Raw genomic sequence first — 22,479 nt, forward strand, 5'->3', positions numbered from 1 at the left:
ATACACAGACAGTTGGCCAACCCAGTGACATGGGAGTAGCTTTACCTGGACCACAGCAGTTGCCTGAGCAGATCTCAGCCCCATGATACAGAATAGCAATTTATATATTCCTGGTAGCTACCTGGGATGGGGCAAAATATATATTTCTCAACACCCCCAACCAATCAGCATGCAGCACAGAGACACTGTGTGTACCAGCAGGATTTCAACTGAAGCCTGTTTCCCAAAAGGGTCTTATAAAAATTGGAAGGAATCTGATGGACCTATAAATATACCTGCCATACACATAAAGAGATTATAGAGGAACCCTAACAAGATTCATATGCAGATCACAAGCTGGATACCTCTCAGTATTGCTTCCTACTGGATTAACCCCAAGAGGCAAAGACTATACTGTATATACCAGGCAATAGTGCAGTCATGCTGCCACCTGGTGGCAGGAAATAATAGTAGGAGATAAGTGGGGAATAGGAGCCTTATATATATATAACAGAAATCAAGAACTTCCATTCCCAGCATTCTCAGCTATCCTGTTGCTTCATAAATAGTGTTTAGGAAAGCCAATATAGATACTGAACACAGGATGCCTGAAAGCTTTTTACCCTTATTCTGACTATACCTGCTATTTAGAGCAATGGAACTTTACCAGGCAACTGGATATGGATGCCAGGCTGATTTAAGCTCCGCTAATAATGTAGATCATCAGAATTGTCAGTTATCATGCCAACCAGAATGATGGCTGTATACACAAAAAGCGAACTGGGGTAGCAGATATTGTAAATACAATACATTAAATACAGATGAGGCCACCCCAGAAACAGCTCTAATGAATGAAAACTTCTGGAAAATGTTGCCACCTAGTGTCCATAACGGATATTAAACTGCATGTAAAAATACAATACAGATTTCTCATGGTGGAACTACTTTTGATGATATTTCACAAGTGCAGCCATGTCCGGCCCTTTAAATCTCTTCCAATGACCAACCCCACTATAATGAGGCTTTTATATCTAATGTTCAGGCTCTTCCAATCATGTTCAGAATAAATGCACCAACCTGCCAGGTCCTTTCCCACCACTGCCAGATTTAGCCTTTTGTTCAACAGCCACCAGCAGACAGGACTAGTGTTTTGAGAACTACATCTCCCAGCATTCCTGGTAAACACTTTACTGGTGCTTTGCCATTTGTTTAAATGCATCCATATAACATGACAAGAGTTCATGCGTGTGCGTGCTCATGTGTAAGACTGGGTGCTGCCATGTTGCTTGCATCAACTGAGGAGGCATTTGTACTGGTGACTAAACTAGTTTGCCCCTACCTGAGAAAACTGCAGCAGAAACTGGAATTAACCCTTTGTGTTTTCTTGTACAAGCCATGCAATGTAGGAACCATTAAAATCAAATGACTATGAAGATTTTCATTCATCCAGGTCATGGTATATCTATTGCTTAACAAGTCCAGGTGCTTTAGATTAATACTAGATATTAAAATCAAGTGCTAGACTGAAATACACTGTGCCACTGCGCCCTCTGCTGGTCTTGTGTTTGAACTGCAGAAATCTCAAAACAAAGGCTGAACTGAATGGCCCAACTGTTACAGCACATTCAGATTTCCCTCGCCTGAATCTCCCCCCGTATTTCTCACAACTATGGGAAAAGGCACAAGCGCGAGCGCTGCCACGTTCTGGGAAGGCGCTGGAATGTGCCGAGACCAATTAAGAGCCAGCAAAGGATTTATACTGGCCATAAATCCCGCTCAATTTCCTTTTTCAATTAATGCCCAATTAAAAGAACCAGACTTAACTAAAAATATTACTGGGATCTCATTAATCTGGCAAAAATTAACTTCACCTTTCTGTTAGTAAAAAGGAACATAATTTCCCGGAGAGAGCGGCTCCGCGTGACAATCGATTAAAGCAAATTAAAAACTCAGGAATATTAACGCCCCCTTATTCCCTCTCTTAATTAAACCATTATTTCATTTGTAGCCTCCGCAAACACCCAATCCCTCACTTACGTCCCAAATCACCAGGTCAGAATTCCCGGCAATGGCTGACAGATTAAGGGGAATAGTCACAAAACTGGGGTGATTTTACCCACACCCCCAAAGTATAAACATTAAACCACACCCCCCAAAATGCATAACATAAAAAAGGCAGCAATTTTAGGTTACACCTTGACCAGGCCACGCCCAAGCTAATCGTTAGTACGTCAGAATGGCAAATTGTAAGTAACTTTTCAATTGGTCTTCATTATTTGTAATAGTTCATGAATTATTTGCCATTTCTTGCAGCTTTCAAATGGGGGTCACTGACCCCGGCAACCAGTAAACTATTGCTCTGTGAAGCTACAATTTTCTTATCATTTTGACTTTTCATACTTATTTTTCTATTTAGGTCCTCTGCTATCCATTTACCAGTTTCTCATGCAAACCTCTCCCTGGTTGCTAAGGTAATTTGGAGCCTAGCAACCAGGTAGCTGCTGAAACTCCAAACTGGAGAGCTGCTGAACAAAAATTTAAATCATTAAAAAAACTATAAATCATAAAAAAGGAAGACCAACTGCAGTAACCTCGCAGTAACCCTGTAACAATAAATATATAAGCAGTAACCTGGGGGAGCTTTTTATTGGTTGTTTTTAGCAACTCCCCTGGCAACACCCCCATCACCTTTATGGGGCTTTTCCCAATGCTGCCTGTGTTAGAGGTATTCAAATGGGGGGTTTTGGGGAGCGGGAGACTGGGTGAAAGGGGACAAAGATGGGTAAAAAAAATCAGGTAAATGACAGGATGAACCGCCATGTTCAGGTGCTTCCCACAGGCTGGAAAATGCTGGTGGAGAATGAGGCCCAGTAGGCCCAGCCCATAGAGACATGAGTATGAAGGGGAATACACTGCTTGTACCCACAGGGTAATGACATTACATATACAATAACATTTGATTGGTGCAAATTTGACGACGTTTAAAAAAAAAAAAAAAAAAAAAAAAGTTCTTTTTTTCTTTATTTCCCTGTAACACGCAAGGGTAACTACACCTCATGTATAACCCCAGTGCTTGTCCCACCTCCCAGCGCACAATGTGGCAAATGGGCAAAAACTTACAGCTCAGGGGCCGGGGGTAATAAGGGGCGCTATGAATTCCAGTGCGTTTCTCTAGAAATGAAGCGCATCCTTCTTGGTATATTTCTCAATTAATATAGAACAAATATCCCTCGTTTCATCTGCGCGGCCTGGGAAGCGAAATTACTATTATTATAAATGGAATCCTGCCAACCGGCCATAAAATAAGAGGTAGAGCCCTGAGTGCGCAGCTGGCGTGACCCCCGAGACACAATTTATAGGCGGGCTCCCTGCTTACTGGAAAGAGACAGTTTATTTTACTTACAAGGCTCCAGCCTGGGGTATTTTTAGATTCTAAATACAGAGGCAAGTGTCTAGCGAGCAGCCAAAAAATCTGACAAACGCTGTGTAAATAGAGCGTGCCAAGAAACCCCGCCATGTGTGTGTGTGTGTGTAAGCATATATGTGTGAGTTTGTGTATATGTGTCAGTGTGTATCTGTGTGAGTATATGTGTGCGTGTATATGTGTCATTGTGTGTGTATATATGTGTCATTGTGTGTGTGTATATGTGTCATTGTGTGTGTGTGTGTATATGTGTCATTGTGTGTGTGTATATGTGTCAGTATGTGTGTGTGTGTGTCAGTATGTATGAGTTTGTGTATGTATGTGTGTGTGTGTATATATGTGTCAGTGTGTATATATAAGAGTGTGTGTATATATATGTGTGTCAGTATGTATGTGTGTGTCAGTATGTATATATCAGGGCGTGTGTATATATGTGAGTGTGTGTGTGTGTATATATGTATGATTGTGTATATGTGTGTATATATGTGTCAGTGTGTATATATGTGAGTGTGTGTATATATTTGAGTGTGTGTGTATATATGTGTGTCAGTATGTATATGTGTGCCAGTGTGTATACGTGAGTGTGTGTGTATATATGTGAGTGTGTGTGTATATATGTGTGTCAGTATGTATATATGCGAGTGTGTGTATATATGTGAGTTTGTGTATATGTGTGAGTGTGTGTGTATGTGTCAGTGTGTATATATGTGTCAGTGTATATATGTGACTGTGTGTATATATGTATGATTGTGTATGTGTGTATATTTGTGTATATATGTGTGTCAGTATGTATATGTGTGTTTGTGTGTATATATGTATGATTGTGTATATGTGTGAGTGTGTGTGTATGTGTCAGTGTGTATATATGTATGATTGTGCATATGTGTGTGTGTATATGTGAGTGTGTATATATGTGTGTCAGTATGTATATGTGTGTTTGTGTATGTATGTGAGTGTGTGTGTGTGTATATATGTATGATTGTGTATATGTGTGAGTGAGTGTGTGTATGTATGTGTCAGTGTGTATATATGTATGATTGTGCATATGTGTGTGTATATGTGAGTGTGTGTATGTGAGTGTGTGTATGTGAGTGTGTGTGTATGTGGGTGTGTGTGTATGTGAGTGTGTGTGTATGTGAGTGTGTGAATGTGCGAGAGAGAGAGCTTAAGAGAGTGTGAGTGTTGAGCAAACCCTAATTTAGAAGCAGAATAAACACACACACACACACACACACACACAGTGCGCTTCTGAGGATTTCTGCAATTAGCATTATGTTTTTCTTTCTGTATCCAGGATATTAGCAGTTTGGCACCACTCATATTATGAACGAGTAATGGAAATGCTCCCCCTGATGGTGAAACAGAGAGCTGCATGTTCATCATAAGAGTGGTGTTAAACCGCAATGGAATCCAAACAAATCAATCTGTTAATCTGTAATTTGCGGAGCTGCTCAGAGCGTTTCCATTCGTGGGTGTGGGTGTCCCCTTTATTTTAGGGCTTATTGCTTTATTGTGTTTGTCGCAGAATGCCCCGGCCCTGGGCATGAGCTACACACACACAGAACGGCGGGTCTGTGCCAAAACCCACACAGGGGACAGGTCCCAGCCAAACCCAAAGGTGCCAAGAACAGAATGGGAGGAAGCGGCTCTTACTGTGAAGTTCTCCTGGGACTTGTAGTTCTCATCCAGATAGACTCGGGCTCTGTTGAACTCTTTCATGGCGTCGCTGGAGAGCAGGTCCCTGTAAGGGAGAAACATTCAGCCTGTGAGAGGGGCGGCATGGGGGCTTGCAGGGTGGTAACGTGGGAAGAAATATCAGTGAGGGCCCTGGGGCCACAGGTTTCCCCAGGAATGAGCCATGGAATCTCCTGCTGGGAAAGCTCACAGGTTACTCAGGGACTCTCACTAAGCGCCAATAAGCCCCTCCCTCCCTGCACAGTAACTTTCCATACAAACATCTTCTTCTTTATACTGGGAACCTGGCTCAGACACATACACTAAATACATTCAGCCCTTCTGTAGTCAGAACAGGGGGTCATAAAAGCGGCCAATTGTCCAGCAGCTCTTGTAACTTATAGCAACCCTTAGCTACGTGCTGATTGGCTGCAACTGTTTCATAATTGCGTCAGTGCAGAACATATGTTTTCCTTAACATTAGCCATGTTTAGCCGCACAGTTACAGATTGCATTACAGCATCTTAGTGTAAACAACACTGAGCCCCATAGGCACAAATGGAGTTCTGTGAGCAGTTTGGGGTTTAGGACAGAAAGAAAACAGATTGTGGTTTAATCTCAAAGGATTAGTGAGTGTTGCATTACCAGGCACTGGCAGCAGAGGGCGACGCCTTACCATTTTCAGTAGAATGGCACATCGTTTTGCAAGAGAGGTTTGTTTAGTGAATGAATAAGCCAATTAAAGGGGAGTAAGAAATGCAGAGAAACACTAAAGCAAACAGAAACCTACTGGTTTGTAATAGGAGGATATTTAACTAGAAACTGTATATAATAGGAAATAATACCTGTACCTCTATATCTCCAGTTTCCATTTGATTATAAATATTTGCTGGCAAATTGATACACTTCATACAGTCCCCCTGGAGCGGCTTGGACGCTGCAGTGTTTAACAAGGAGGAGACAACTGGTGGCAATTTTCCCACTTAGGAAGGAATCAGCCATAATTTGGGATGTTCTTCCTAAGGGAGCCCTGTGTGCTATTGGCCCTATATATGTGTGTTGCACCCCTCCAGCATTCAGTTAAGCACCCCTCATTCATAACTGCCCCATTCCATCCACCACAGGCCTTGCTATTTCTTTTGCAAGTCACACCAACCAATCAGATGCCTCTGTTCCATTATCCTGACTGCCGGAGACCTGTCAATGCTAACCTTGATGGGTTGCAATGGTCGGTGCAATCTCCATAGGGCACATAGTATGGCGCCACCATGGGCTCGGGCAAAAGGCAAACAGCAAATAATTGTCTCTGCTTACTTGACTAGCTTGTCCACGTGAGCCATGGAAGCTTCGTAATTTTTCCCACCAACCTCTTGACAGTGCAAAGACAAGAACTGGGGCTTCTGTGCATGGACAGTCTGCAAAACAAATGGGAATGAATGGCTATAAATATAAACAGATATAAATAAATACATTCACATAAAGTTCTCTGCAGCCCAGTGTTAAAGGGGCGGTTCACCTTTAAGATAACTGTTAGTATGTAACAGAATGGCCAATTCTAAGAAGCTTTTTGTTTATCTTAATGTTTTATTGTTTTTCAATGATTTGCCTTCTTCCGACTCTTTTCAGCAAAGGGGGTCACCGACCCCAGCAGCTCTGTGAGGCTACACTTAATGTTACTTTTTATGACCTATCTTTCAACTCAGGCCATTTGTCTTTCATTAAAACCACTTCCTGGTTGCCAAGGTAATTTGGACCCTAACAATCAGATAGCTGGTGAAATTGCAAACTGAAAAGGTGAATTAATTAAAAAAAAACACAAATAATAAAAAATGAAGACTAGTTGCAAATTGTCTTACATTAGCACATCATGCTGAAAGTTAACTCAAAGTTGAACAACCCTTTTAGGGTTAGTAGCCATAAGGCTAATAAACAGAAGTTCAGCTCCCCTTTAATCTAAAAGCCCCAAGGTGCAAGCACATTTAAGTAACACTTTCTGATGGGAGAGGTAATGGGGTGTAGGTGGTGTGCAGAGTCATCAAGGGGGGGGGGGGTATTTAAAACCCAGTCTGCAGGATTCCGTATCAGAGGGACTGGGGTAAGAAAGCTCAGCAAGGCAGAGCAAACTGGACACATTTGGCTCAAACAGAAGAATCATTGTATACAAGGGCTCCCCTGCCATCAAGCTCTATGTGTTTAGGTTGTTAAGGGATATCTCTCTGGGGGGGGGGGGGGGGGGACCTGACGGTACCTCCTTGGGTTATTCCCTTTGTCTTTATCTGTTTATTTTTCCCATTAGCCTCGGGTGCAGAATATTTTTCCAGCAGCCAAGGGAAGTCAAACAGAGAAATAAAAGCCTGGGTTCCTACGTGACGGGCGCGTTTCGCACAACATATTTACTTGAATGGGGAGAGCGCCGCTCAGATTAATAATCATCGCGTTGTTCCTTCTCTCCCTCTCTGGGGGCCAAGATGCGCAGGAAAACGGAGCTGCCAGAAATGAAACCCAGAGGCATCCCGAGTGCAATTATAAACCAAAAGGGCTCATTTATTTCATTCCTCTGGCAAACTTGTAATACAAAGAAGGGAAAGATGGGTAACGGCTAGAGACAATGGTGTTTTCCCACAGAGATGCCGAGTGCAGCGGCCCCATTGTGACGTCCCTACGCCTGTAAAGGGGCCACAGGACTCCTAATAGTTAATTAATTTTAAGTATGATGTAAAAAGCGCTATTCTGAGACAGGTTGCAAATGATCTTTATTTTTTATTTGCATTTTTTTAAATTATTTATCTTTTTGTTCAGCAGCTCTCTAGTTAGGAGTTTCAGCAGTTATCTGGTTGCCAGGGTCCAATTTAACCTAGCAACCAGGCAGTGGTATAAATGAGAGGCAGGAATATGAACAGAGAGGAACCTATATAGAAAGCTAAGTAATACAAAGTAGCAATAACATTGTAGCCTCACAGAGCAGTAGTTTTTGGCTGCCGGGGTCAGTGACCCCCATTTGAAAAACTGGAAAGAGGCAGAAGGGGAAGGAAAATCATTCAAAAACTATAAAAAAAAAAAATTGAATATGAAGACCAACTGAAAACATGCTAAGAATAGGCCATTCTTTCTGGTTCAAAGGTGAACCAGCCCTTTGACCGGAATGTGTCCCTATTTCTCTAAAGACTTTTTAGGTGCAAGGACTGATGCATTGCACCCCCTTTTTAATGTATTGGGCAGGTTATTCACCAAAACTATCCATAACACTATAATAAAAATGATCGATATAGTATCAATAAAACAACGATAATGTCAAGACTGTGGGGGCTCTAGTGAAGGCTAGGGGCCATATAGAAGGGTGGCTTGGATTAGAAGTTCCCCCTGAAACCAAAAATAACAGGATATTTCTGCGTGGAGTAGGGGTTAACAAAGTTTATGGGGGTAGCTCACCTTAAAAATAATCAATGGGAGAAGGCCTGAAACATGGATAAGCAATTAACAATAACACTGAACTCTTAGGGGCTGATTTACTAAGACACGATTTCGAATCCGAATTGGAAAAATTCCGATTGGAAACGAACATTTTGCGACTTTTTCGTATTTTTTGCGATTTTTTCGGCGTCTTTACGATTTTTGCGTAAAAACACGAGTTTTTCAGCGTCTTTACGATTTTTGCGTAAAAGCGCGAGTTTTTCGGCGTCTTTATGAAAGTTGCGCAAAGTCGCGATTTTTTCGTAGCGTTAAAACTTGCGCGAAACGTTGCGCCAGTTTTAACGCTACGAAAAAGGCGCGACTTTGCGCACAAGTGTTAACGCTACGAAAAAATCGCCACTTTGCGCAACTTTCGTAAAGACGCCGAAAAACTCGCGTTTTTACGCAAAAATTGTAAAGACGCCGAAAAAATCGCAAAAAATACGAAAAAGTCGCAAAATTACCGATCATTACGAAAAAAAACGCAATCGGACGCATTCGGCCCGTTCGTGGGTTAGTAAATGTGCCCCTTAGAGTAGATCTGTTTCTTTGGCCCCCAGGGTCAGGGACGCCAACAACCACATAACATTTCCAGTTGCAGGCAGGATAGCAACGCAATACTTCTAATAGAAAAAAAAACAAAATAAGTAATAAAGGCCAACTGAAAAAGCACTTGGAAAGGAAACCCCTAGAAGTAACTGCTAAATGAACACAAATAATAAGCAAAATTAACCTTTTCTGCTCCGCTTGGAAAGATAGAGGCGCGGGCACATACTGAGGGGCTATTTATTGCAGTCCAATGGCTTTGGCAGTGGAAAGGCACAAGTTCCACACTGACGCCTTGTTTATATGATACTAAACACTTGCTAGTTATTTGGCCCTCTTGGATTAAACATGTCCAAATATTGGCTGATTTGTGAATCAGCTCCCCTATTTACAGATCATTGCCTTCAGACTGCCTCATTCTGTGCCCATTCCTTTCAGCGCGCAGTTGGGTCAGCTGATCCGGCTCTGATTTGGGCTAAAGAGGTGCTACAGGGACTCATTAGCCTGAGACGGCCGCACGTCCAAACACAGAAGAAAAACAACAGCGCGGGGAGAGAAGATGTAAATGCACATTTATTCCAGAACTGTATTCATGAGAAAGTAAATTTGGGCGGCCAATTGCACAGTAATGACTTATTTTGGAAAGGAAGCTGTTTGGCCGGGTATAAATAGCTCCCCCTGTGCCCTGCAATTACTCGCTGTCGGCCTCTCCTCCCCTTCTGTATATTCCAAATTATAATTCCGCTTTTTGTGCCTCAGGAGCCCTGATTTAGCAGAAAGGAAGATTTATTAACTGGCACGGCAAACAAGAAATTATAAAAATGCTTTTCTACAAAGGAGGGCTGATAGTAAAATCAACTGTTAATGATATTGTTACAGTTAATGAGACCGGAGGGAAAAATAAGTATAAAGTCGAGAACCCATTATAATTTAGTGCTGAAAAGTGACAGCAGTGGCAGTGACAGGCATTTCCCATTCAAGCCAATGGGGGCCGGCAGCTGGCATGCCACATGTCCGGTTTTGCACCATCTAGTTAGTTTATTTTTAAATGGTTTCATGTAAGCCCACAATTATCTACCCAATCACCAGCCTCTGTCCTGAACTACTGATGTCACTTTCCCACCCCTCTGATGCCATTGTCCCACCCCTTGATGTCACTGCCCCACCCCCAACCGCAACCCTAGGTGGAAGGAGTAGACTCAGGCCTAAGCGCTATAGAACAAGAGAATGATTCCCCACCAGTCCATTTTAACCATGGTAGAAGCACTTGAAACACTAAAGCATTACCAGTACCTCTGCTTTTAGGCATTTCCCATTTAAGTGGGAGGCAACAGTGGTGCTTTCAAGCATGTCTCCTCCAGTTGAAATGTTGTGGTGGTGAAGATGCCCTATGTACCATAGTTCTTTGGCTCTACAGAACACAAAGGGCCGCTTATGGCTTCATTCATACAACTGATAGACAACGACACAACACATGCCAATCAGGGGAAAGATAACACCTTGCTGGGGTCTGGCTCCAACTATATTATCCTATTTTGCCATACTGCATTAAGCCAAAGCCAAAACTAGGGTCGAGAGAGCTCAGCGTTGCTCAGCAGCAGTACCAAGCACTAACACCTGCCCAAAGAAAACACATTTTTATATAGAAACAAGACTGGTATCTGTATGAGCAGTACTTTTCATACAAAGATACCCAATATGGTTACATGTCTGAGACATGACAAATGTATTGTGTAGCTACTATTAAAGGCAAATTCCTGTAGAACCGCCACGTTCTAAGATATTCCAAGTTCTGATGAGTCTGTATTTATTTCTTCTTGAGGTTCCTGGAATGGCAGCATTTTGTTTTTTTATGGCACTTGCTTCAGCACTTAGATAATAAATGGGTCTCTCAAGTACATAAAGTGCACAGAGAGCTATTGGGGCTGATGAGGTGCCAACGCCAAGGCTGAAAATGAGCAGTGTAGTATAATTCATTCCATGCGGTTGGTCTGGATGCCATTTGTTTGACAGCAATTATAACAACTTAATTGGATTAGAACCAATAAAAGGTTCTTGAGCCAAGAAGTGCCACTTATTCCCAGTTTCAGGCTGCGTACAGATCTCCGACCCTATCAAGCTACTGATTTCTAATGATTCAATAATAAAGTATAGATCAAGAAATATCTATAAAAGGAGGGAACGGAAGCAAATACTCTAAGGGGGGACCCCAGGGGCACAACCTGCTCAAGGTGGCTGTTAGTTCTTGGGCTATTTTGTGTCCATAAGCCCTGTATTAGCGTGGGTATAGGAGGTATAAAGCAGCTACATAGCACAAAACAGACCAATGGCAATCCTTTAGCACGTGGCTACTGTGTGCCGCTATTAAAGTACAAGGCCTAGACTGCATTTATGTACTAACCAATACATAACAAATGATTAAAAATGATTAAAGATTTTTCTAAATAATATTGTCTTAATCCATCAGATTCAACTTCATCAAAAGAAACCAATCAGCTACCGAGAACTTCACTCTGTTAAAATAAAAAAAAAAAGATCTAAGGAAATTCAGTTTCATTATTTTTAGTGGCCCCCAAAAAGAAGTTATTTTTACGCCACGGCAAATGAAACTTGCTATGTCTAACATGAGCGGCAGGAGAAATGACATTTCCTTTTCCAACCCCTCACATTATCTAACATGGGAAGTCTGCAAGGTCAACTGCAGTTATATATAGGGTATGAAATACACACACAGGAATTCTGTTACACATTAAAGGGTCTTCAGTGATCTCCAGCGCTCACTTTATGTACAAAGAATAGGATAAGAGCTTACTCACTTTGTTTGGATACAGATCTAATATTGCTGGATACTACTCGTACAGGTACATACACAAGGGATAGGTGGTTAGGCAGCAGTTTAACTACAACTCCCAGAATTCCCACCAGCAACAATGGCATTGCACTCATGGGGCATTAAGTGATCACCCCAAGCTCATACAAGTCGTTACCTAAACACACTGGGTCACATTTACTAACACAGGGCAGTGTGCCCAATAGCAGCAAGCTATAGCAACCAAGCTTAGAGCTCCGTTAAACAGACTACCTGCAGTGAACATATACAAATTAAGCTCTGAAAGCCTTTGGCGTCAATATACAGAACAAGTCTTCCTTGAGTGTTGGTCTGGAGTCTACATGGGTCTTCCTCTGCGCCCATTCCCATCATATAATATTGATTACCATTATTGGTAAGTTAAGTTCCTTCAGCATCAGTCAGATGTCCATACCATTTAAGAGCTTCTGTGCTTGTAGGGTCCATCTTGCAGTTGGGTGCTGTCCAACATCAGTAATCTACTATATAACCCCTTTGGCAAGCGTATTATTGGGTCACAATGTTCTTTAAAGTCAGTGGAGCACCCTGAAAAGATAGGGGGCCAGACAAATCTTTAGGAGAGCCCTCTACTTGTAATGTTCTAATAGTCATTGGGGCTGATGTATGAACATAGATTCTCATACAACTACACTCATGGCTAGCAATCTGCCTTCACCTACAGCTTTGGGAAGTATTAACTAGGGAAGCTCTGCTGAGCATTGCCAAATGACCACCCTTTTGTCTTTCAAAATCGATGGGTTATTTCTCTATTATTTATCTACACTTGTATTTTGTATGGAAGGTGCAGTGACGTACCAGTGCGTTGGCTCGTGCATGGTTCTATGGTTCTTATTCAAAGCTTATATTAAAATAAACAAAAGAACTAACAATATGGAGGCCGCATTGTGCAGAAGAAATCTTTCTGGTAGATGCGTGCATTGTTTGTGGCCCTTTTTTTTTTACAGGAAAGATAACACTTAAATACAAGGGTTGTTAAACAGCGCTGTAGGCATTAGATAACCGAGGAGAGGAAGTTCATGACAAAACAGGATATCTTTCTATGAGACAAATATATTTCTGTTCTGTTGAACCTTGCATCTCCTAAAAGTCCATACAAGAGATCTTTTTCTTTTCCCTTCTTTTTTTCTTTCCAAAAAACCAGTGGGAAAACTGCATATTTTCTATGATAATGGTCATTACATGGCCACGTAGGTCATTGTTGGAGGTGGGTTTGTTAAAGCAGAGTATAATGAATAAGCCGACTCCCATGTTGTTGATGTTTATGTGTTTCCAGAAGACTCGTGATACCAGGCACCATAGAAGCAGAGCACAGCCCCCCAGGTATGTGGGTTCATCCCACCTTTTCCCAAGTGCTCTAAGCTGCTATAGTGGAGCACAGTTGGTGCAAGTGTCGGCGTGCAGGAACATGCTGGGCTGCTACCAATTGTTAGAGCGAACTGTAACACAACTACAATGGAATTTCACTGACATTTGAGTGGTTTAATGGTCTTTGCAGCACAGCAGCACGTGGATCTGCTGAGTTAAGGTGGCCATACAGTGAAAGATCTCAATATTTGGTGAGGTTGCTAAATGGATTTTTCCCCAGTATGCCCATGGCCGATATCGGGTTGATCTGAACATTTGGCCCTCAGATCATAATTGCTGCTATGCAGGCCATCAGCTCGAGGAGCACATCGACATGCAGATCTGGTTCTAGAATTGACGGAAAAGCAAACCTGCCCGATCAACATCTGCCTGAATCTTGGCCTGTTGGCAGTTTCTATTGGTCCATGTATGGCACCCATATACTGAGACACCTAGGGCTCATGAGGGAACCTGATTTCATGGGCCAACTCTCAAAACACTTAGTGCTAAATATAATAGAAATAAGAAGGTGGGAAATAAGGAATGGCTAACGGAACATTTTCTTGGCTGAGGCCCATGGGACCTAGAGAGCACAACTTTTTTTTCTATAGTTTATGCAGGAGCAGTGGCCAGCTCCATGTTGTAGCTCCCACCCTTCCCAGCTAGTCAGGTGATCCCAGTGGAGCCAATAGAAGTACAACCATTTGGGGGGTTTTCACCTTGAAGGTAAGCAAGTTACAGGTAAAACTCTGTGTAAAATGTATAATAAAGCAGTAGAATTCTTAGTGAATCAGCCGTAGGACTGACCAGCAGGGATGACTTAGATATAGTTGGCCAGCTTGAATATACTGCAATATATGGGCAAACAATCCCTGTTTCCTGCACAAAAAGTCTTAATGCCCTATTTATATACTGATAATGGGCGAGTGCAGAGACTTCTTCTGTATGAATTTTGTTGTCGCAGCCTCATGGCAACCCTGTCTAATGGTTTAAAATTTAGTGGAAATATTTATATCTGTGTTAAGCAGAGTTTACATTCTTTGGGTTACTACCGATCTATATATATTGATGTGAGTAGGGTCTGTAACAATGAAATCCCATTTACAGACTCAAATGTTTTAATATCCCTCAGACATGGTGCTTCAAATTCTAGAAATGCCCCCCCAGGTGCAAAGCATTCTGGGGAATGGATCCCCAGCTTGTATTATAGTAACGAAGTATAAAGAAAAGTACAAAAGCAAACATTTAATTAACTGCACAATATTTCACAAAGTCATCTGTATTTTATGATACTAGTCTTTAAAGTGAATCATACATAAAAGACGAATAACTGAAGCTTTCTATCCGGTGTATATAGAATATATCCCACAGGCTGCTGCCATAATAGAATTATTTTAACTGTAACATAAACAAGAGCTCATTCTGCCAGTGTTTGTACCCACATACGGCCCGGTATTGGCACAGGGAAATACTCTGTGGGAACACAGAAGCCACTCGCTGGTTTTTAATTCAAATGAAAATCCCTTGTAAACCCCAGAGTCCTGTGGCACATAAAAGGATTCTTTGAAGCCACATACTTTAAAAATGTCTATTGCTATAAAAATACAGGCTACTCTGAAAGAAAATGTTTTAACTTCCATAAAGAATGCAGGAAAGATTTTCATACAGATTTAGGATGAACAGAAAAGCAGAAAGCTGCAATATAACAAAGATCTGAAACTGGGGCAGATCAATATCCCCTGCTGTGGATGGAGATGCCATTATAGAGGTAAAAGCGGGTGCTATTGCCAAGTCTGGCAGAGCAGAAAATGTAGTTAGAGTGACTGAAGAGCAAGTCACACATAAGGGTATAGTAGGGAGAGATGGTGCCTATAGTAACAGTGGGGGGATAATAGCCTCTGGGAAGGGACTGGGGCTGTGGGATAGCAGGTATAGTAGGGAGAGATGGTGCCTATAGTAGCAGTGGGGGGATAATAGCCTCTGGGAAGGGACTGGGGCTGTGGGACAGCATGTATAGTAGGGAGAGATGGTGCCTATAGTAGCAGTGGGGGGATAATAGCCTCTGGGAAGGGACTGTGGCTGTGGGATAGCAGGTATAGTAGGGAGAGATGGTGCCTATAGTAACAGTGGGGGGATAATAGCCTCTGGGAAGGGACTGGGGCTGTGGGATAGCAGGTATAGTAGGGAGAGATGGTGCCTATAGTAGCAGTGGGGGGATAATAGCCTCTGGGACTGGGGCTGTGGGACAGCATGTATAGTAGGGAGAGATGGTGCCTATAGTAGCAGTGGGGGGATAATAGCCTCTGGGAAGGGACTGGGGCTGTGGGATAGCAGGTATAGTAGGGAGAGATGGTGCCTATAGTAGCAGTGGGGGGATAACAGCCTCTGGGAAGGGACTGGGGCTGTGGGATAGCAGGTATAGTAGGGAGAGATGGTGCCTATAGTAGCAGTGGGATAATAGCCTCTGGGAAGGGACTGTGGCTGTGGGATAGCAGGTATAGTAGGGAGAGATGGTGCCTATAGTAGCAGTGGGGGGATAATAGCCTCTGGGAAGGGACTGGGGCTGTGGGACAGCATGTATAGTAGGGAGAGATGGTGCCTATAGTAGCAGTGGGGGGATAATAGCCTCTGGGAAGGGACTGGGGCTGTGGGATAGCAGGTATAGTAGGGAGAGATGGTGCCTATAGTAGCAGTGGGATAATAGCCTCTGGGAAGGGACTGGGGCTGTGGGATAGCAGGTATAGTAGGGAGAGATGGTGCCTATAGTAGCAGTTGGGGGATAATAGCCTCTGGGAAGGGACTGTGGCTGTGGGATAGCAGGTATAGTAGGGAGAGATGGTGCCTATAGTAGCAGTGGGGGGATAATAGCCTCTGGGAAGGGACTGGGGCTGTGGGATAGCAGGTATAGTAGGGAGAGATGGTGCCTATAGTAGCAGTGGGATAATAGCCTCTGGGAAGGGACTGGGGCTGTGGGATAGCAGGTATAGTAGGGAGAGATGGTGCCTATAGTAGCAGTGGGGGATAATAGCCTCTGGGAAGGGACTGTGGCTGTGGGATAGCAGGTATAGTAGGGAGAGATGGTGCCTATAGTAGCAGTGGGATAATAGCCTCTGGGAAGGGACTGTGGCTGTGGGATAGCAGGTATAGTAGGGAGAGATGGTGCCTATAGTAGCAGTGGGGGGATAATAGCCTCTGGGAAGGGACTGGGGCTGTGGGATAGCAGGTATAGTAGGGAGAGATGGTGCCTATAGTAGCAGTGGGGGGATAATAGCCTCTGGGAAGGGACTGGGGCTGTGGGATAGCAGGTATAGTAGGGAGAGATGGTGCCTATAGTAGCAGTGGGGGGATAATAGCCTCTGGGAAGGGAATAAGGTATAGTAAAAATCCAAGCCATGCATCAAAAAGCTTTGAAATGCTTCTCTTTAAACTTGACTTTGGAGTGCTGAACGAGTGAAGATAAAAACCTGAATTTGGTACGACCATGCTATTATGCTTTTTTAACACGTTTTTATTCTGAACCGCTAAATATCACTCCGGAGAACAAATATGGACATCAAAGCATAGTTCTTTTTATTTTTGGTGTTTTAATTACAGCAGAAACCAGAAATCGCAGCACAGATTTCCTGACAAACAACATGCGGGTAAAGTTTGAAAAAAAAAAAACCATACTACACGCCTGGTCTGACAACCCATATTTATCTAGCTATTTACTTACACCCTAAAGGGGAACTCCACCCAAACTTTTTTTCAAAAGTTAAGTTGAATTTTTATATAGTTATTTGTAAACGTAATGGCAAACAGTTTTTTGCCTCTCCCAGTTCCCTCTTAAGTTACCTTGACCACTCTCACTATTGCAACATTTTATTGGTAGTAGGCCACTTAACATAATATAAACTATCTGTTGGTTAAGTATTCATTCTGGGGGTATAGTTTTCCTTTACCAGACCTGTGAAAAGGGAGAACCACAGAGGTGTGCAAGGCATTGTGGGAACTGGAGTCTCGATTTGAAAAGAGCTGATTTCTGATAAGGGAAAGAAAGTAGCAAGGAGCAAATAACTCGGTTGGAAAAATAATATTGTACTTTAATGGTGAACCACTTTCCAAGGCATATAAAATATTTTAAGCCATATAAATGACGTTAAAATCAGGAAACATTATCAATTAATATAGGTTGGAAAGTGGCTTTCCATTAAACTTATCTGTATATCAATATACAGTATATGTTTTGGTTTCATTGTAATATAATACTATTAACTATTAACAAAGTGTTAATAATATTTACAAATAATAATGCAACCCCTGCAGCATTGTGTATTTGAATAGAACCTGGGAGGTGTCTGTTTGGGGTCTAATTAGCACTGGCTCTCTGCTGTGGGACACTAGCACAAGGCTAGACAGAAGGAGCAGAGGCTGTGCAGAAACAGGAGATAAAATCATTAGTTCAACCGACCCTAGCGTGTGCGAATGTGATAGGGACCTTACATTGCAAGCTCCACTGGGGCAGGGACTGATGGGAATGTGATAGGGACCTTAGACTGTAAGCTCCACTGGGGCAGGGACTGATGGGAATGTGATAGGGACCTTAGACTGTAAGTTTACTGGGGCAGGGACTGATGGGAATGTGATAGGGACCTTACGTTGCAAGCTCCACTGGGGCAGGGACTGATGGGAATGTGATAGGGACCTTAGACTGTAAGCTCCACTGGGGCAGGGACTGATGGGAATGTGATAGGGACCTTAGACTGTAAGCTCCACTGGGGCAGGGACTGATGGGAATGTGATAGGGACCTTAGACTGTAAGCTCCACTGGGGCAGGGACTGATGGGAATGTGATAGGGACCTTAGACTGTAAGCTCCACTGGGGCAGGGACTGATGGGAATGTGATAGGGACCTTAAATTGCAAGCTCCACTGGGGCAGGGACTGATGGGAATGTGATAGGGACCTTAGATTGTAAGCTCCACTGGGGCAGGGACTGATGGGAATGTGATAGGGACCTTAGATTGTAAGCTCCACTGGGGCAGGGACTGATGGGAATGTGATAGGGACCTTAGACTGTAAGCTCCACTGGGGCAGGGACTGATGGGAATGTGATAGGGACCTTAGACTGTAAGCTCCACTGGGGCAGGGACTGATGGGAATAATTTTTATTGCATATGGAACAGGAGATGGCACTCTAAGCATTTTGTGCAATCCCCAAGCCTGCATATGGTGTAGGAGATACAATAAGTGATATGTGCAATAATCCAGCCAGTATTCAGTATCTATCTATCTATCTATCTATCTATCTATCTATCTATCTACTATAAGTAAGTGCATAATAGCCCTTTAGAAGATCAATATAATTGACAGCATTTATTTATAACCCTGCCCGCAGCCCTCCAGCTGTTAGTAAGGGGGAGCTGACAGTGTTAAACTATGTTATGCACACTACCTGAAATCATGGAGACCACACATCAACCCGCCCCCCCCCCCCCCCCCCCCCCCCAATTCTCCAACTTTTGGAGCTGCAGTCCCCAAACATCTAGATTCCAGTCAATATCAACCACCAGAAGTCAGATGTTATTAACTTTAAAGTAAAACTGCTGTTTTCTAGGGCCCAACCAAGTATCGGGCTTCTGCCTGCATTACTCCCCTTGAATCCCAGTTCTGATCAATAATTATTGATGGAAACTGATCAAGGCATGGCAATATGCATCAATGCTACCATATATAATACAAGCGCCGGTATCTAAAGACTCAAAGCCCAAGTCACAGCACCAGATGTATCGGCTCCGGCCCCTTTCCCGAGAGCAGGACACGTTCAGTATCACAGCAGTTATTAGACTTCCTTAAAAAGACATAGAGACTAAGAGACAGGGAAAAGGGGCCCTATACGTGCTCTATTCAAATCCACATACCATTGGCCGAGATCTTTTAAAAGTATATTTGAGAACGTATGCTATTCCCACAGACAGGGCTGCCTATAGTAGTGGTGCAAAGCAGATTTATGGAGCCACTTATGTATTTTTATGTAGGAGTGCTGAACCCATTAACATCAGGTTTAATAATGATGTAATAAAGTTAATAGCGTCCAACGTGCTGAGCAGTAACTACTACCTTTTGACTTGTTGCTATAGGCTACAAGAACAGTAGTAAACATTGCCCTTTTTATTAGATTACACTACAAGTGCAACTATAGTCTTTTTACCCATCTCTCACCTTCTTGCCCTTCTATAGCTGCTATGCCATACTCTAATTACCCAATACTGCAACTTGACAGCGTGTCGGGGGAGGCAGGAAGGAGACCGGAGGCTCGGTATAGTGCCCTGTGTTGGGCTGCTGGGACCCACTGGGTTTTTTGCCAGTGTCCCGGCGGCCCAGTCCGACCCTGCAGTTAGGGGCGGGACTGGTATTACAAATCTACTCGTCTGTGTAACGAAACACTATGCAATTATGTTTCCCACTATAAAAAGTTCCTGCTCTTACTGGGGAGGATATTATTTTCCCCACTATCCATGAGAAGTTGGTATTAACTATCATCATCATCATCATCATCATCATCATCATCATCAAAGGGAATGTTCACTTTTAATATAATAACAGTTTGTTACAAACTTTTCTATTCATAGCTCTTGTTTTTTAATATCTTACAGATTTTAAAACTAGAAAGCTGCAGAATAAATAATCTTAATAATTCAAAAACCGGAAAAAAATGTCAAATTAAGTCCAAATGCAAACTGTCTAAGAAGATCACTGCCTGCAACATGCCAAAATAAATGTAAAGGTCAACACACCTTTAGTGTAGAGAATTTCTTTAGAACTTCATTTTCAATAAAACTTGTAATGAGTGAAAAGATTGAAAACACGGTTGAAATTGAAGATTTCTGACAAACTTAATGAAATCATACAGCATCCTGATCCCTTTTGGCACATACACCATGCCATAAGCCACACCGCCGTGGGATAAGGAAACCCAGTACACAAGGCGCTGGAGGTCCCAACCCTAAAAATAAATGAAATAATGGAGCCCATTGGCACCCGGCCCAGGGAACTCCATTAAAACATGAAGAGTCGTCACCAGATCTGTGTAAGGAGGTGGGAAGGGTTTGTTTGGAGATATGTGGGAACAGGCTGGGCGCAGTTATTAGGAGAGATTTAATGGGGTTCTGGACACTGGCCAGCCTGAGTTATTATGTGACATGCCAAGCAAGGGGATTCCTAGGAAGGCAGCGGAAGAAAGAACAGCACAAGTTGCTGGATTAAATATCCTCAAGTTATATATATATATGGGTTTGGGGAAGGAAGCATAAGGAAAATATCACACAGACAACAGACAGACACAGCTGCTGCACATACGGTGCAATACACAGATTTAAAGGCCAAGTCATGTAGAAAAGGCCAAATAGCTAGCAATGATCCAAAAACACCAGATTCATTAGATCTTGAGTTTATTGCAAGCTATGAATTGCTTTTATATTTGGCATACTAATTTTTTTTTTTTTCAACATACGACTTGGTGGTTTATCTTCAGGTTAAATTTTAGCATGTCACAGAACGGCCTATACTTAGCAACTTTTCAACTGGTCTTGATTTTTTTTTATCATTTTTGAATTATTGCCTTCCTTTTCTGACTCTTTCCAGCATTCAAATGGGGGTCACCAACCCCAGCAGGCAAAAAACTATACAGGTATGGGGATCCCTTATGCGGAAACCTGTTATCTAGAAAGTTCTGAATTACGGAAAGGCCCTCTCCCATAGACTCCATTATAAGCAAATAATTCTAATTTTAAAAAATGGTTTCCTTTTTCTCTGTAATAATAAAACAGTACCTGTACTTGATCCCAACTAAGATATAATTAATCCTTATTGGGGGCAGAACAGCCCTATTGGGTTTATTTAATGGTTAAATGATTCCCTTTTCTCTGTAATAATAAAACAGTACCTGTACTTGATCCCAACTAAGATATAATTACCCCTTATTGGGGGCAGAACAGTCCTATTGGGTTTATTTAATGGTTAAATGATTCCCTTTTCTCTGTAATAATAAAACAGTACCTGTACTTGATCCCAACTAAGATATAATTACCCCTTATTGGGGGCAGAACAATCCTATTGGGTTTATTTAATGGTTAAATGATTCCCTTTTCTCTGTAATAATAAAACAGTACCTGTACTTGATCCCAACTAAGATATAATTACCCCTTATTGGGGGCAGAACAATCCTATTGGGTTTATTTAATGGTTAAATGATTCCCTTTTCTCTGTAATAATAAAACAGTACCTGTACTTGATCCCAACTAAGATATAATTACCCCTTATTGGGGGCAGAAAAGCCCTATTGGGTTTATTTAATGGTTAAATGATTCCCTTTTCTCTGTAATAATAAAACAGTACCTGTACTTGATCCCAACTAAGATATAATTACCCCTTATTGGGGCAGAACAGCCCTATTGGGTTTATTTAATGGTTAAATGATTCCCTTTTCTCTGTAATAATAAAACAGTACCTGTACTTGATCCCAACTAAGATATAATTACCCCTTATTGGGGGCAAAACAATCCTATTGTGTTTATTCAATATTTAAATTATTTTAGCAGACTTAATAAATGGAGATCCAAATTACAGAAAGATCCCTTATCCGGAAAACCCCATTCTGGTCAACAGGTCCCATACCTGTACCTGGCATATTGGGCACATCAAGTGGCACAACTGTCTGTCTGAACTTAAAGCTTAATTTTGAGGCGAACAGACGTGTAGGCAATTTGGCAGTGGGGATAACTGGGGGGTGGGGGGGGGGACAATATAATGCAGCCCATGTGATAATGAGTCAGCCAATCATTCTCTTAGATAAGGCAAGCAATTGGACAGGAAACCTCATCTTCTGATTAAAGGGGCGGTGGCAACAGATTTTAAAAGGGAAGTAAAATGAAGTTATTTAACCGGATGGTTCTGCAGATTTCCAACAAGATATCACACCATTCAGTGGTTAGTGACTAAACGACGACCAGAAAAGGGTCTAAGAGGGGAGCATAATAATGAAAGTTATAAATAAATTAGAAAAACATCTACTTTTTGGTTGCCAGAATTATTCTTTCCAGTGAACAGAGAGAACTGTAAAATCAAGTCCAAGAGACGGAGAATAACTAATTTTCTAAATAAGGCTTTCCCTTTAGGATGCAAACAGTTTATTTTATAGGGGCATTAAACACCTT

General features: G+C 42.2%; 1 protein-coding gene across 4 annotated transcripts in view; it reads right to left on the reverse strand.

Moving 5' to 3' along the window:
- The window catches only part of inpp5a.1 (inositol polyphosphate-5-phosphatase A), a 276,218-nt gene that overhangs the window by 155,541 nt on the left and 98,198 nt on the right, over nt 1-22,479 (reverse strand). For all 4 annotated transcript variants that reach the window (XM_031905069.1, XM_031905070.1, XM_031905071.1 and 1 more), the window contains 2 exon segments: nt 6,392-6,492; nt 5,057-5,144 (listed from right to left, as the gene is read on the reverse strand). In XM_031905069.1, coding sequence (XP_031760929.1) covers nt 5,057-5,144; nt 6,392-6,492 — 189 coding nt within the window.

The sequence above is a fragment of the Xenopus tropicalis genome, chromosome 7 (assembly GCF_000004195.4).
Source record: "Xenopus tropicalis strain Nigerian chromosome 7, UCB_Xtro_10.0, whole genome shotgun sequence".
Taxonomy (NCBI): Eukaryota; Metazoa; Chordata; class Amphibia; order Anura; family Pipidae; genus Xenopus; species Xenopus tropicalis.